Genomic DNA, 13,894 nt, shown 5'->3' on the forward strand with positions numbered 1-13,894 from the left:
AATAATCATGTAATTATTTAGAATTTACATTGATAATGTATTTGGTTTTATAATAAAATAACAAGCAAGTCAATAAGAAATGTATAAAACAAAAAGTGTAGATGTAATTTAATTTTCTTGAACTTAAAAAAAAAACTTAAGTTAAAATACTAATTGATCAGATTTTCAACCCTCATTTTCTTTTCTTTTTTGATTTTAGATGATATATGGTGATGGTTCATGCCAACGTGTTTGCGGGGTACCCATGTTACAATTCAACTACAAACCATTCGGAGTTATCCAAGACACGGAGTCGAAAACAATACATAACTTTTTGTCATATTTTGTCCTTTGGGACAATAAGCTTCCTCTGTATGTATAAAACAAAAGAAATGTGTAAATGCAGTATATATATATATATATATATATATACTTCATGACCAATGGATATAAGGCTATGAGTGGAAAGAGAAGCTCACTATTTGCCCTAAAGACATCAATATTTGATAAGCCGAGTGCAAACCGGTTTGTATTGCGTACCTAACGCCTGAAGCTGTCAGTGTTTGAACGCTTCCACTGAAAGACAAGGTGCAAAATGTGAGAAATAACTCAAACACCACACTCCTGTACAGGCTCATTCTTAAGAAGGTGCATCATTGTATTAATGGGGCAGTACCTTTTCAGAGTTGCCATCATCTCTAGACTCTCCGTACTGTATATACGGGAGAAATCTAGGGATGTTTCCTTACAAAAAGAGACATTTCAAATACGCTGTGCATGGCAAATCCATTACAACAAGCTCTGGTAACCGCCGGAGGCTTTAAAATGCACCACTGTACAATAACGCCTCCCTTCCGTTTTCATTTACATATTCACAAAAGAGAAATTACATATAGAAGCGTAGTTGCAATTTTTGTGAAAAAGGTAGAAAAAGAACGTTCTGTTGTCTTTCCGAATAATTTAAACGGCTGTGGCAGGGCAAGCTTACAGATACGGCGAATACAAACATCTAAACAAAGTCATAATCCTTTGTGTCAGTGCCGATCCGACACGTTACAAAACAATGCAAAAGACAAAAAATTGACAGTTCGTCCCACTGTTACATTATGGATTGGGAGCGAGCTGGTTCAAGAAACGTTCAAGATTCTTAGTTTTATCAGCAAATCATTAAAAAGAAAAAGGTTATATTTGGTAAAAAAAAAAGAACAGTAATGATAATTGTAATAATTATAATTACAATGACAGAAGTAACAAGCAATAGTAAATAATAATAATAATAATAATAATCAGTCCTGTACAATCAGCTCAGTCCAGCAATTGGCCACAGGCTGTTGGAACCCATGGAGACAGCAGGGCTTTGCAGTCTTTTCAATGGCTTCAGCTATTAAAAAAATGCGCCACTTGGACAGGGCATGCTGACCGCAGATCCTTTCTTAGGTCCATCCATTAGCAAGAGCTGGGAAAAAATCTCTCGAGTCACCTAGAAATTGAACATAAGAGAGATGCTGTCAGATTTGGGCGATCAGACTTTGCAGTACAACACCTCTAGCGAGGATTTTTGTTTTCAAGAAATTGTTGGGAAGGTTCATGATCATGAAAGATAGAAGTATATTTGGGCATGAAAGACTAATATCCGCCAGTATTTAAAATAGTAATGCATTAAAATATTTTAAAATGTATATGTAATATACATTTCCAATATAATATTCTTGTTTTAATGTTTAATGTAATATGCTTGTTTAATAAAGCACCTCCATGATCTAAACATCAACAAAAATGTTTCACTAGCATAATTGACTTGAATAAAGCCTGGTACCTGTAGAGGAAAAATGCTTTTGAAATTCTCAGGAGTTCTGTACCTGCTCATCTTGTCGAAGTACAGCAGTCAGTTGTCAAAGCAGAGGTCAGTCCAGTTCATGAACCTCATCCTGCAAGCCAGAGGGAGTTCGGCTTGGTTCAGACATCCTCTTGGCAATTATGTCCCACTGAGGGGCCAGGACCTTGGGTTTGGACCCTGACACACATAAAGCGAAAGAGAGGATGAGATAAATCCACCCATTCACCCTTTCAAGTCTTTGATTATAGACACATCTAAAAGAGGGCATTTCAAATAACATTTTTCTCAAATGTCACTTCTACACTCCATGCCATTGAAAAAAAACATTTTTGACTTTATGGTTTCATAAAGAATCTTTTCCATCCGAGAACCTTTCTGTTTCACAAAAGGTTTCGCAAGCTAGTGAACAGCCTACCTAAACAGCATTTTAAGGCATCATAGACAGGATTTTTTCAATAATGTTGTTCCGAAAGTGAAATTTTCAATTCCAAAAACAAAGTGTTTTGAAATGTCTACACTACTGGTCAGAAGTCCGACAAAAATGTTTCTAGTGAAAAATATTTTCATCTAAAGGCCTATACTTCAATGTTTGAAACCACTTTTGCAGACCAATTTAATTGTGCCAACAAACTAATTTTGTTCATTATAAAACTAAATTTATATTTAAAATTGTTTTTTGAAATTGATTACTTGGACCAAATAATGAATAAAAAGCAGCCAATTAGACTCCAGCATAGATGCAAATTCCTTCAATACGGTTTAAAAAGCTTCCCAGGCCTCATGAAGTTTGATGATAAAATGCTAAGTGTACGATTTTGCAAATTCTAGGCAAAAGGTGACTACTCTGAAGATGCTAAAAATATACAGTTCCTTTTTTATATAGAGTTCATATATTTAGAACATAATTCCAACAGTTACAAACGTGTTATTCCATGGTTTTAAAGGGTTTGCTATTATTCTAAAATATGGACAAACAACTCAATATGCAGCAAGTCCTCAAAGCTTTAAAAAACTTTTAACGCAGATTCAGCTACATTGCAGTTTCACAAGCTGTTCATCACTAAAAGGCCCCCTACTGGTTGTAAGTGTTACTACAAGCTCTATCCTTCTAATGCCTCCTTTATATAACACGTCTCACAGTACAAAAGCACAGGTTCAATAGGAAAAACATGAACACATCATTAACATCAACATTTTGTGAAACAATAAAGCGCTACCCACAACAACACAAAGTACATAAAAATCTGAATACGGAAGCCACATTAAAATCAGCATTAGGATTTAAAAAAAGTTGAGTTGATGCTTCAGACAGAATGGTGCCAAGCTCATCAGGAATTTATATTATGGAGGAACATTGATTTCTCTCCAAACCCTTCACACAGATGAGAGAGGAACACACATAAGTGTTCCTAGTATCAGCTCAGCAGAAATTGAACACGTGCTCTGGAGCTGTTACGGTGCCTTTAGTCGGTGTGTTTTTTAGGTTCTGATCTCCCGCAGGACTAATGATCCATGCGAGTCACTGCTGATCTGTTACCATGACAACCTTGAAAGCCATTCAGAGATTAAAGTAGCGCGTGCATACTTTTGACTGTATAAGGGCTGGTGCAGATACGAGTGGGTGAGTTCGAGACGAGTGAATGAGACATTGCAAGAAGATAGGAGGGAGTTGTGTGGGCTGCACAGGAAGAACATCTTCACGCAACCCACAACACAACCTCCTGCTATTGAAACTCCTGCATTTGATTGCCTACCATCCAAGCCATTGTGCTGCTCATAGGTGCGTTTCCCCAAGATGGTCGGGGAGCCGTTGTTGAGGATGGGCGTGGATTTGATGGGCGTCAGGCTGCCGGTGGAAATGGTGGGCCCTCGAGGAGGATCTAATTTGGGTGGGCAGGGGTGAGCCTCTGAAACACAGCAGTTTCAACAAAGTATGGTTATAATGGGCCAGCTTCAGGAAGAACTTGCTTAAGAAAGAAGGATTTTACTTACCCAAGTATCTAACCACGGACTCCAAAGGCTTCCTTACTATCTGCTTTGGCGATGCGGGCTTCTTGGACATATCTGGCAACCGCACAGCACCTAAAATGTGGCCAATGACACACAATTAAACTGAAGCATTAAACGTGAAGGGGGTTAAAAAAGCTGGATAATAAAAAAATTAATCCTTAAAGGCATAGTTCAACCCAAAAGAGAAAAATTCTCTTGTTAGTTCACTTTTTTTCTAAATCTGTATTACACCGCTCTAGGGGACAAATACACTTTTTTTTGAAAAATAAAAGAATGATGCCCAATTTATGAATGAATTATTCTTAAAAAGATATTTTCTAAGAATCTGTTGCTCTGGTTTACAAATCAATTTTGCAGTTCCGTTATGACTTCAGAAAAAATATACTGTAAGTACACAAGCCCCGATGGTGCTTTTACGTCCTTTATGCAACTTGAAAGCTTCAGTACCATTATTGTAATTGCATTGAAAACAGTAACCACTACATTATTCATACTTTCTCTAGCCTTTCATGGAAACAAAAAATGTATAAGTTAGTATTAAACCGAGACGATAAGCATGAGTAAATGACAGGTTTTTCGTTTTTGGGTGCACTATTCTTTAATAAGGTGGCGTAGCCCATATAATTATTTTGAACATGACTCAAATCAGGCATCAGAATGAAATAATTATTGTCTCCTTGACAGGCGACATAATCTGAATAATCTAAATGAATGATAAAGGTATAAAACTACGCATTTGACAAAACTGCACGCTCATTGTATTATACCTAAAAAGGGACTGGCCCTTTAAAATGTAACAGAGCAACCCACTCAATCACCATAAAGATTTGTAATTGGCTGCGACTTCGCTGCAAGGCAATAGCAAATCGGTTACGAATAACAACACGCCCATATGCTTTCGCTCTCATGCTAGCTGCCTCGGTCACTTACACTTACATTAACTTTGTGTATTGCTACATTGTACAGTAGTTAAACAAATTCAAAAGATCAAAACTAAATTCAAAAGTATAAAGTAATAGACTTCAAAAACACCACATTGTCCTCAACATATATTTCATGTAAAATATATTGATGATACCTGATGTGTCTCGATATCTGTGCTAGAAAAATTCTAAAGTAATTATCTTTTGCCCCAATTAAAAAAACATGATTTGGGCACTCAAGACATATCTAGTGAGCAGAAGGTCACAAAAAATCTATGTAGCTAATGTTTTTATTTGGCTTTATATCTGCTACGAGGCCTTTATAACAACGGCACTGACTCGTCTTACGGCTAGGTCTCTATGGCACACGTTTTCTGTAGTTTTAGATCAATGCCAATACAAATCCAGCAGCGGTTCACAGAAACTCACACTCTGCTTTGATAGCGGCAGTGTTGACAGGTGTGTACGGGTGTCTTGCCAGGTATTTGGATCGCAGCAAGTCCTGGCAGACGTGTCGAGCAGTTCTGGTCATCTGAGACGTGTGAAGGAAGAAGGCCTGCCTGGTCTTAACAGCAAATTTCGGGCTCCCGCCGTGTCTTGCAGGCACACCGTGAGGACTCTGAAGACCAAACACAGACTTTGAGATAAGAACGGGGACCTGGGCAACAGGGAACTCTAAATATTCCATTAAAGTGAAGGTGTTCTAGTTTCAAACATATACGAAAAACAATGTTCACTCCTTTAACATCCACAAAGAAGCTCAATAAAACAGAATTGTAGAGTAAAGGGGAGACATAGAGATGTGCATAAGAAGAAATGACTCCAGACCCTGCTGGAATGTGTTTGGAGATGATCCACTTTACACCCACCATGTTGTTGCGGTTAGGTCCAGGCCGCTCTCCATCCAGTCTGGTTGGCATCTTCAGACCGCCGTACTTCTTCCAGTAGGTCCAGCAAGAGGCACACAGTCTGCACTGCATGTTGGGCGGGCCCCATGAGTACCACTGATACGAATTAGTGGCTACACACACAAAACAAGTAAATCTTCTTACAACAACACCTTGCACAAGCGTTGTCCTACACTAATATCATTGGTGAAATTTCAGTCCTCTCCAAACCTTAGGGATAACCAAAGTCATTTAAAATCTTTGGTAAAATAAACTTGAATAAACTGCAATATTGTTATCAGCCCTAAAAGAGGCCACGAGCACTCACTGTAACAGCTCTCGCACGCCCGGCCCAGTCCGACGGGCTGTCCCGGCACTGCCGGAACCACCCCTGCCAGAACTGCCCCTGCTGGAACTGCACCTGCCGGAACCGCACCTGCCAGAACCGCACCTGCCAGAACCGCACCTGCCAGAACCGCCCCTGTGCCGTTTACCAACCCAGGTTTAACGCTGTTCATACTCAGCTGGTTAGGGTTGGGCTTGTTACTGTAGAGATAAAGCAAGTTGATCACAAGGTGTGCTGGAATTACTCCGGTCAAAATGCAATAATGCAGCGCGGTGAAATGCAAAATCTGGCACTGAACTTTGACCCTTCAAGTACTTACTAGTTGGGGATGTAAACCTGCTTGAGCTTGCTTTCAGCCTCTGCTGCTTTTAACCTTTTCTGTATTGAACAAGAACAGTGTGTAAACTTATCGTTCAGAAGTATAGAGAAAGAGAGATCGAGAGGGATAAGATGGTTGTGATGGATTACCTGCTGAACATATCTGTCGGTGGTCTTCCACATGTAATAATACTCTATAATGCTGGTCAGGGATTTCCAAGGAAGCTGAAATGCAAAAATGAAACCAATGAAAACAAAAAACTACGTAGTTACATATGTTAGAGCAAATGGTCACAATTAAGAATGTAAATCCAAAGGAAAATGTTTGTTCTAACGTAAACCGATTCAAATTACACTAATTTATTCTGGTTCCTTAAACAGAACTATTTCTGAATAAGGACCCGTTCTTGATTCCCATCTTTTTTTGTCCCTGAATCAGATGGTTTGCTTCTTTTGGCTGTGCCCATTTTCCATAACTGGCTCCTCCCTGCTTCAAGTAAACAGAAGCCCTGAGCGAAACCCTCAGTGCTGCACATACACCCAGCAACCACCAGGTGGCAGAGTTAAACATGAACTTGGCACACGCGCTCTTCCCGAACAAAGGCAGTTTATCAGTCATAACAGGCACTATTACATCGTACTTGCAATGCAGAAAATCTTCTTTAAGCAATATATGTGTAGCACACACTGAAGAAATTCAGTTAATTGTTGCTGTTGTGTGTAGTAAACCCTGCCAGGGATGTACTCACAAAGTCTTGCTGGATGTCAGTGAAGTCTTTGCCATATTTCTCTAGCGCCTCCTCGAACAGGTTGGCTTCCGATGAGCTCCATTCCTCCATTTCATCCCGGCAGAGCACGGGCCCGCCCTGGGGTACCAGCGCAGAGATGGCTCGCGTCATGTCGTAACCGTTCTTATACAACGTGTCCATGGCGTGAAACTAAAGAAAGCATTACAGAAAAAAGCTTTATGGCTAAGGGTTACATTTCAAGACACATCATCAAATACTCAATAGATCCTGTTGTATTTCAGGAGAGTGTATTAACTAACTCAAAAATATGAAATGAAAAAATTCTGGGAACAACACAATGCTCAAACACGTGCAGAAGAATGGTATGTGTGGGCAGTGTATGAGTGTCTGTTTATGCATTGATGCTCTGCCCTCTGGCATCTTTCCTTCATGTTTTGTATACAAGGGGCAGAGTCGGGTGGCTGATTGAAACCCTGTGCTGCTGATGTTCTTGTAGAGGAGCGCTTGTAATTGTCTAATCACGATTATTGTGCACTTTAACTTTCAATTACATATAGTCCCACACTTTAAAGGTGTCAGCTGTCAACGTTTGAATACTTAGTAACCCAACTTAAAACAATAGTTCACACAAAAATGATGTATGATTTTCTTTCCTCTGCAGAACACAAAAGAAGATATTTTGAAGAATGTTGGTAACCAAACAACATAGCCCCCCCTTTGACTTCCAGTGTATAGACACAACCCCAATGTTAAATTAAAGCTGCGAGCAGCGATGATCGGGCCCTCGCGGAAAGTGCCACCGCAACCCGATTGCATAAGGAAAACAGTGAATGGTAGGCGATAAAATTAATGCAGGCGAATTATAGTAGGATTTATTTATTTAAATGCGTCACATTTCCTTTTGCCAGCTGGTGGCGCTATTGCTATAAGTGAACACTGACATGGATATGTGTTCAGGCCAGGACTCTTATCAAACATGTGAAGTGTGAGGCCGGTCAGACATTGTGTGCCTGAGTTACTATAGCTTCCTGTTTCATGGCGAAACATCAAACTTTGTCACGCCACCACGGACACGCCCCTCAACAAAAAGTCAGGAACTTGCAATGTATCGTCACAAAGGTCTGAAGATCATACTGGCTGTACTCTTCAAATATGATGCTGACCTGTTTGAATCTCTATGAGGAGTTAATCACAGTTTGAAACATGCCACTTCCTGTTTCCTGCAGGTGGCGCTATAACAGTATCTGAATATTACCATGTAGATGTCTTCAGGCCAGGACTTTTATCAAATGTGTGAAGTCTGGGTGAAGTCTGGGGCCTGTTGGACATTGTATGCCTGAGTTACAACAACTTCCTTTTCATGGCGAAACGCCAAACTTTGGCAGGCCGCCAGGGTCACGTTCCCCCACGAAAAGTCAGGATCTCCGCAATTTAGCTTCGCAAAGGTCTTAAGATGAGAATGACATGAAAATGATGTTGATCGGATTAAAACTCTAGGAGGAGTTTGTTAAAGTACGACGTCTGGAAATTGCAAAAATTTACCAAATTGCACAGGAAATTAAAAATAACGGACTTCCTGTTGGGTTTAGAGATATGCCCCAAGAGACTTTTCTTAATGATTCGGGGTGTTCTATGAGCCCACCAAATTTGGTGCATGTATGTTTTGCGTAGCGGTCTGGGCAGTTCTAGGTGGCGCTAGCGAGCCATTTTGCCACGCCTAATTTTAAAACCCATATCAGACGTAAATTTTCGCCACGTCTGATGCGTGTGCAAGTTATTATGAGTTTTTGAGCATGTTTAGGCCTTCAAATTAGCGATCAAAGAGGGAGGAGAACACAGAAACAATAGGGCTCTGCACTGCGGTGCAAGCCGGTGGCTTGCTCCTCCGTGCTCGGGCCCTAAAAAACTGAAACAGGAAGTTCTTCTGGACCAGCGTTAAACCAGTGTTGTTTACGTCTTTCGAAGTGGTCTATAAGCTTTAAAAATAATTTGTTGGAGAATTAGACAACAATGAATGGCTAATATAGCTTTTAATATGCATTTCATCAATTAGTTTGTTTTTGATATCTTAAAACAAACTGACAGACAATTGTGAGTGAGTGAGTGAGTGAGTGAGTGAGTGAGTGAGTGAGTGAGTGAGTGAGTGAGTGAGTGAGTGAGTGAGTGAGTGAGTGAGTGAGTGAGTGAGTGAGTGAGTGAGTGAGTGAGTGAGTGAGTGAGTGAGTGAGTGAGTGAGTGAGTGAGTGAGATGTGCTGTACCAGCGTGATGTCTCTGGACGCTGCCGCAGCGCTCATGTGCAGACTGGGCTGCCGAACTGAACTGCTGCAGTCTAGAGCCCGCGCAAACGTACCCACAGACCTGCAGGGGAGGGGGGTGGGGAAGTTTGACAAAGAGAAAAAAAGAGGAAAAAGAGTGAGTGAGAGACAGACTGAGTGTAAAATATGCAGTTTGAAAACAGAAAGATATTTTAGGGTGGCATGATGAGCTTTTTTTTGATTACATGTTTTTTAAACTCAATGTTCTGCTGTATCAGAATGCCACATGACTGTGGAAAAGAATCTGGTGAGGAAACATGCTCACACTGCAGAATCTTACCGAGCCACGACGAGGAACTGGTCGATCTGTTTCTCGCTGAGGGGGTTGGTGGTATCCCACACCTTCTCCTCCAGTTTTTCCAGCTCACGATCGTCACTCTCTCCTGACAAACCAACACCCACAGATCCCATCACTTCAGTGCACGGCTTAGACATTTTATCTGCCTTCTTCGTAAAGCGAGCTTTCATCTGATGTGAAGTCTAGTTATTGAACTCTGTGTCAGCGGTTAAACAATATTTCGCCAGTTTAGACTTTTTGAGATTATCAGCATCTGGCAGTATTGGAAACTTGAGTCTGAAACCCTAAGGTTAAGACTTAGGGACTCCAATTCAAAGAAAATACAGTCGTACATGCAAAAATATTTTTACTTCGTGAGAATATTTATATAAAAAGGATTATCTCTACATTCTTTGTCTCTCTGTCTTTCTATTAGCTACTACTGTATATTCTAAAGCACACTTTTGTCTGGTACATCCCTAAAAATAAAACAACAATCCCTTATCGACTAGTAAACCTTTAAAAATTCTGATAATGTTTCATATCAAATAGGTATGACATTTTTCATAAATTGGGAATTTGGTCATTTTTGTGAGAGGTATTACATAACAAACATTAGACCACCTATAAACCAACAAATAAAATTCATGCTCAATAAAACTCATCATTTCCTGAAGGTTAAGCACATCTTTTCAGCAATAAGAAAATTGACTTTTTAAAGTAGATGCCATATTTTTTATTCTATTTGCATACTTTTCTATTTGCTGAAAGTGCCACATGGTATTCTAAAGAGGAATAAAGACAAGCAAGATGACAGGATAATATGATTATATTTTGCATATCTGTAGGGTTTCAGCTGGATTGGGTCTAAAACATCAAAAGCTTTGGCTTCTTGCATCTTACCCTCTTTGAGGAGGTCAGTGATATCAGCCTGGTACTTATTTCCCACTCTGATCTCTCCCTTATCAGCCAGCAGTGTCTTCTGCTGAGGGTCATACACGAGCGAGTAGAAAAAGGCGTCCTGCAAAACAAAAGAAACACGGATCAAAGCTTTTATATAAACAAATAAACTGATTGAGGGCAGTGTTTGTTGGTATTAGGGAACTGAGCTTTTTTCATATATCAGGACCAGTAGGTGGCGCTGTGCTGAAACTGTGAATGCATCTCAGGTTATACTTCTTAATTCATACAACGTTTTGTGTCAGTTGACTCGAGACTTCAAGGAGAAATAAAATCTATTTTTTTTTAGCTCTAACAGTTTCTTATAGGCAAACATGTAAATTGCTTTATTATAGCGCCGCATCTGGGACCAACTGCTAAGCTTTGGATCGAACAATCACTACTTTTATTGGGTAGAAAAATGAAAGAATAAAAAGAAAACAAAAATAAACACAACAGGATTACAGCACTTTGTGCAATCCTAACTTAAAAAAACCCATCTATCCATATAGACGGTTTCATCTTAACAACATAAACAAACGTTACTGCGCATGCGCACTTTTGTGACCCCAACTAAACTTCCGGTACACATTCACAAACAATGGAGGGCCTGTAGATTACTTCTGATAACAATCAAAAGAAACCGAAAACAACTGTTACTTGGCTAAACTTGTCTCTCCAATATTTTGAATTTAGACTGCGATACCAAGCTCAACCGCTAGATGTCAATGTACCATACGGTTTGTTTAAATGCGACCGAACTACAGGACCCATTCAACAAATTGTTTATTTAATCAAATGAACATACAACAAAATTCAACAAATCGTTGATTTAATACAATTATTACACAGTAAAATAATAATACAAATGAATATTAACAAATTAAATCAAATATTAATAGTTCTATTATTAGACACTAGCCAAACACAACCGGATGTTAACAGGGGGTCAGGTGCGCGCACGTCCGATGAAAAGGTCTATATATGAGAGTTTATGACTTAACTATATCACCAAGTCATAGTGTGAATCCTTCAGGTGTTAAATATCCCCCAACTGTTATCATGCATATGATGACTTTATCGACCATATGCTGAAAACAAGCACACTGCTGATCAGTATACAGACACAACCCCACAGCGGCAGACCTTGGCCATTAGGAGCGGATTTCTTTTGTGCCAGTGGACACGTACCGTAAGTCGAGTCTCTAGTCTCCTCATTACTAAATATGAGAAGGAACATAGTGGGTCAACATGCTGAATTATTCATTCAGATCGGGACTCAAAACTAGTGCTGATGCGCACGCTCGCTTGCTCGCGCATCGGATAAACATTTCCCTTTTAGGGGCGTACTGTGAATGGAGATGCAGACAGTGAAAGGCAAATTCATGCAAAGTAAAGCAGCAGCACGTGTGCTCAAAAGCTTTGCTGATACTTACCTCTCTGTCTAGATAGGACTTGAGGGTTTCGGTTTCATTCAGAAGTGTAACGCAGCATTTCCCCCTGAAAACACAGTGACACATTCACAATGCTTATGGTGGACTGAATCACACACTCCCATTTGCTGCTAAATGGTTTAGAACAACATCACACTGTTTGTTTCAAATGCTGTTGGACAGAAGTGCTATTTTGTTTTGCCTCTGCTATCCGGCTACCGTTATTTTCAGTCTTTTCAGGTTTTAACGTTTATGCAACCAGGCCATTGGTTAAGCTAAAAAAAAAAATCTGTACTACTTCTGATTATAAATGTTCCCCTCAGCTGCTGTATATGTATAACCTTTGAAAAAGAATAAATAAATGAGCAGAACTACCCTTTAAGATGTTGAGTCATAAGAAAAGTTGCTCAGAATTTTTATTTGAAGTCAAAATTAAATTTAATTGGAATAATTCAAATTAAAAGCATGAAGCTGCACTCCTGAGATCTCAGAGCAAAAACAAACTTTCGACTAAAAAAGTTAGCCAGACAAAAAAAAATGCACCCATGGCCTTAATGGTTAAGGCATGTGCTTCAATGCATTAAGCCTTGACTCTCGTGTGGGAGTTTAGATCCTTCGCATTTATTTATTATCCTCTGTTGAATATGAAATCATTTAAAAAATGTAATAAGTTTTGAAGTTTCACTCCACACACAAAGCAAAGCAAAGCATAACTAGAAAAATTTAGCAAAATTCTAATACAACATATTTGAAAACTCAGTCACTTGAGAAATCACTAAAGCCCTGAGAAGGATGTTATTCGTTACCCAGCTTTCATCATCAACCAACAGTAAAGAACCTGTTCAACCAGAAAGGCTTAAACACAGAAACGCTTCACCCTTGAGGCTCTAAGCAGGACACCAGTGTATATGATGATTAGGCATGATTTCATAGCAACTCCCAAAATAATAATAGGCACGACCCTTAAAACCAGATTTTATTCATATTCACAAATAACTCTGTGAGGAACGCAACACCTCTGAGCCAGAACGGGACTGACTCGATCTTCAAATCGCTCTCTGCTGAATTCATAGCGCCAAGAGAAACGTTGTGAATGAAGGAGAGGTTAATACACTTCAGTGTTAGTGATTCCATTAGGACAGAGGAGGATAAAGACAGTGGCAGGCGGGTGTGCGTGTGAGGCGCGTGACTCACGCACTGAAGCTAATGACAGCGAGTCTGATTGGCTGCTGAAGAGCAGAATGAAGCACGTGGACAGACTGTTTTCTGGGTTACCTGATGTGCGTCGCGGGCAGAGACTCGAGCTGTCTGGAGAGGAAGAGCTCTCGGTGTCGTAGCTGGTGCTTCTGTTTCTCAGGGAGATCCACTATTTCAGGGTTCTCCATCTCCTCTTCCATTTCTCCTGAAAGTCCAAGTAAAAGAAAACAAAGATAAATGTCATAGTTTACCTCACAAACCTTCATCTTTAATGTTAACTGATTTTGGTCAGTAACTTCAAAAACATGGTTTGTGCACATTTTCTGTTTAAATTGTCAGATTAGACAAGTGAATTGTTAGTAAAATCTGTATTTAGTATTTAATTTCAGCAATTTCATGTAGGTATCCTTTGGTTTATATCAGGCATGACCAACTCTGTTCTCAAAAGATTCTGACACTGAAAAATACATCAGTCCACCATTACAACTACAAATTTATCACATTTCATTTCAAATCACTTACATTATGGAACTCTTAAAGGGATAGCTCACCCAAAATCTGTCATTTACTACATTTACTCTTGATATTTCAAACCTGTATGACTTGCTATATCCTGCAGAACACAAAAGAAGATATTTTAAAGAATGTTGGTAATGAACTACAGCGGTACCCATTGACTTGCG

The 13,894-nt window shown here is 39.6% G+C and overlaps 1 protein-coding gene across 1 annotated transcript in view; it reads right to left on the reverse strand.

Moving 5' to 3' along the window:
* Positions 1–425: 425 nt before the first annotated feature.
* mta1 (metastasis associated 1) overlaps positions 426–13,894 on the reverse strand; it is a 55,549-nt gene continuing 42,080 nt past the window's right edge. The window contains exons 4-18 of the mRNA XM_057343633.1: positions 13,290–13,416; positions 12,018–12,081; positions 10,546–10,663; positions 9,646–9,748; positions 9,309–9,408; positions 7,050–7,238; positions 6,451–6,525; positions 6,302–6,360; positions 5,965–6,182; positions 5,619–5,770; positions 5,179–5,368; positions 3,809–3,898; positions 3,571–3,723; positions 1,839–1,993; positions 426–1,459 (exon numbers count right to left, since the gene is read on the reverse strand). Of these exons, the coding sequence (XP_057199616.1) occupies positions 1,884–1,993; positions 3,571–3,723; positions 3,809–3,898; positions 5,179–5,368; positions 5,619–5,770; positions 5,965–6,182; positions 6,302–6,360; positions 6,451–6,525; positions 7,050–7,238; positions 9,309–9,408; positions 9,646–9,748; positions 10,546–10,663; positions 12,018–12,081; positions 13,290–13,416 (1,748 nt within the window). The 3' untranslated portion in view covers positions 426–1,459; positions 1,839–1,883. The remainder of the gene's footprint in view (positions 1,460–1,838; positions 1,994–3,570; positions 3,724–3,808; positions 3,899–5,178; positions 5,369–5,618; positions 5,771–5,964; positions 6,183–6,301; positions 6,361–6,450; positions 6,526–7,049; positions 7,239–9,308; positions 9,409–9,645; positions 9,749–10,545; positions 10,664–12,017; positions 12,082–13,289; positions 13,417–13,894) is intronic.

The sequence above is a fragment of the Triplophysa rosa genome, linkage group LG10 (assembly GCF_024868665.1).
Source record: "Triplophysa rosa linkage group LG10, Trosa_1v2, whole genome shotgun sequence".
Lineage (NCBI taxonomy): Eukaryota > Metazoa > Chordata > Actinopteri > Cypriniformes > Nemacheilidae > Triplophysa > Triplophysa rosa.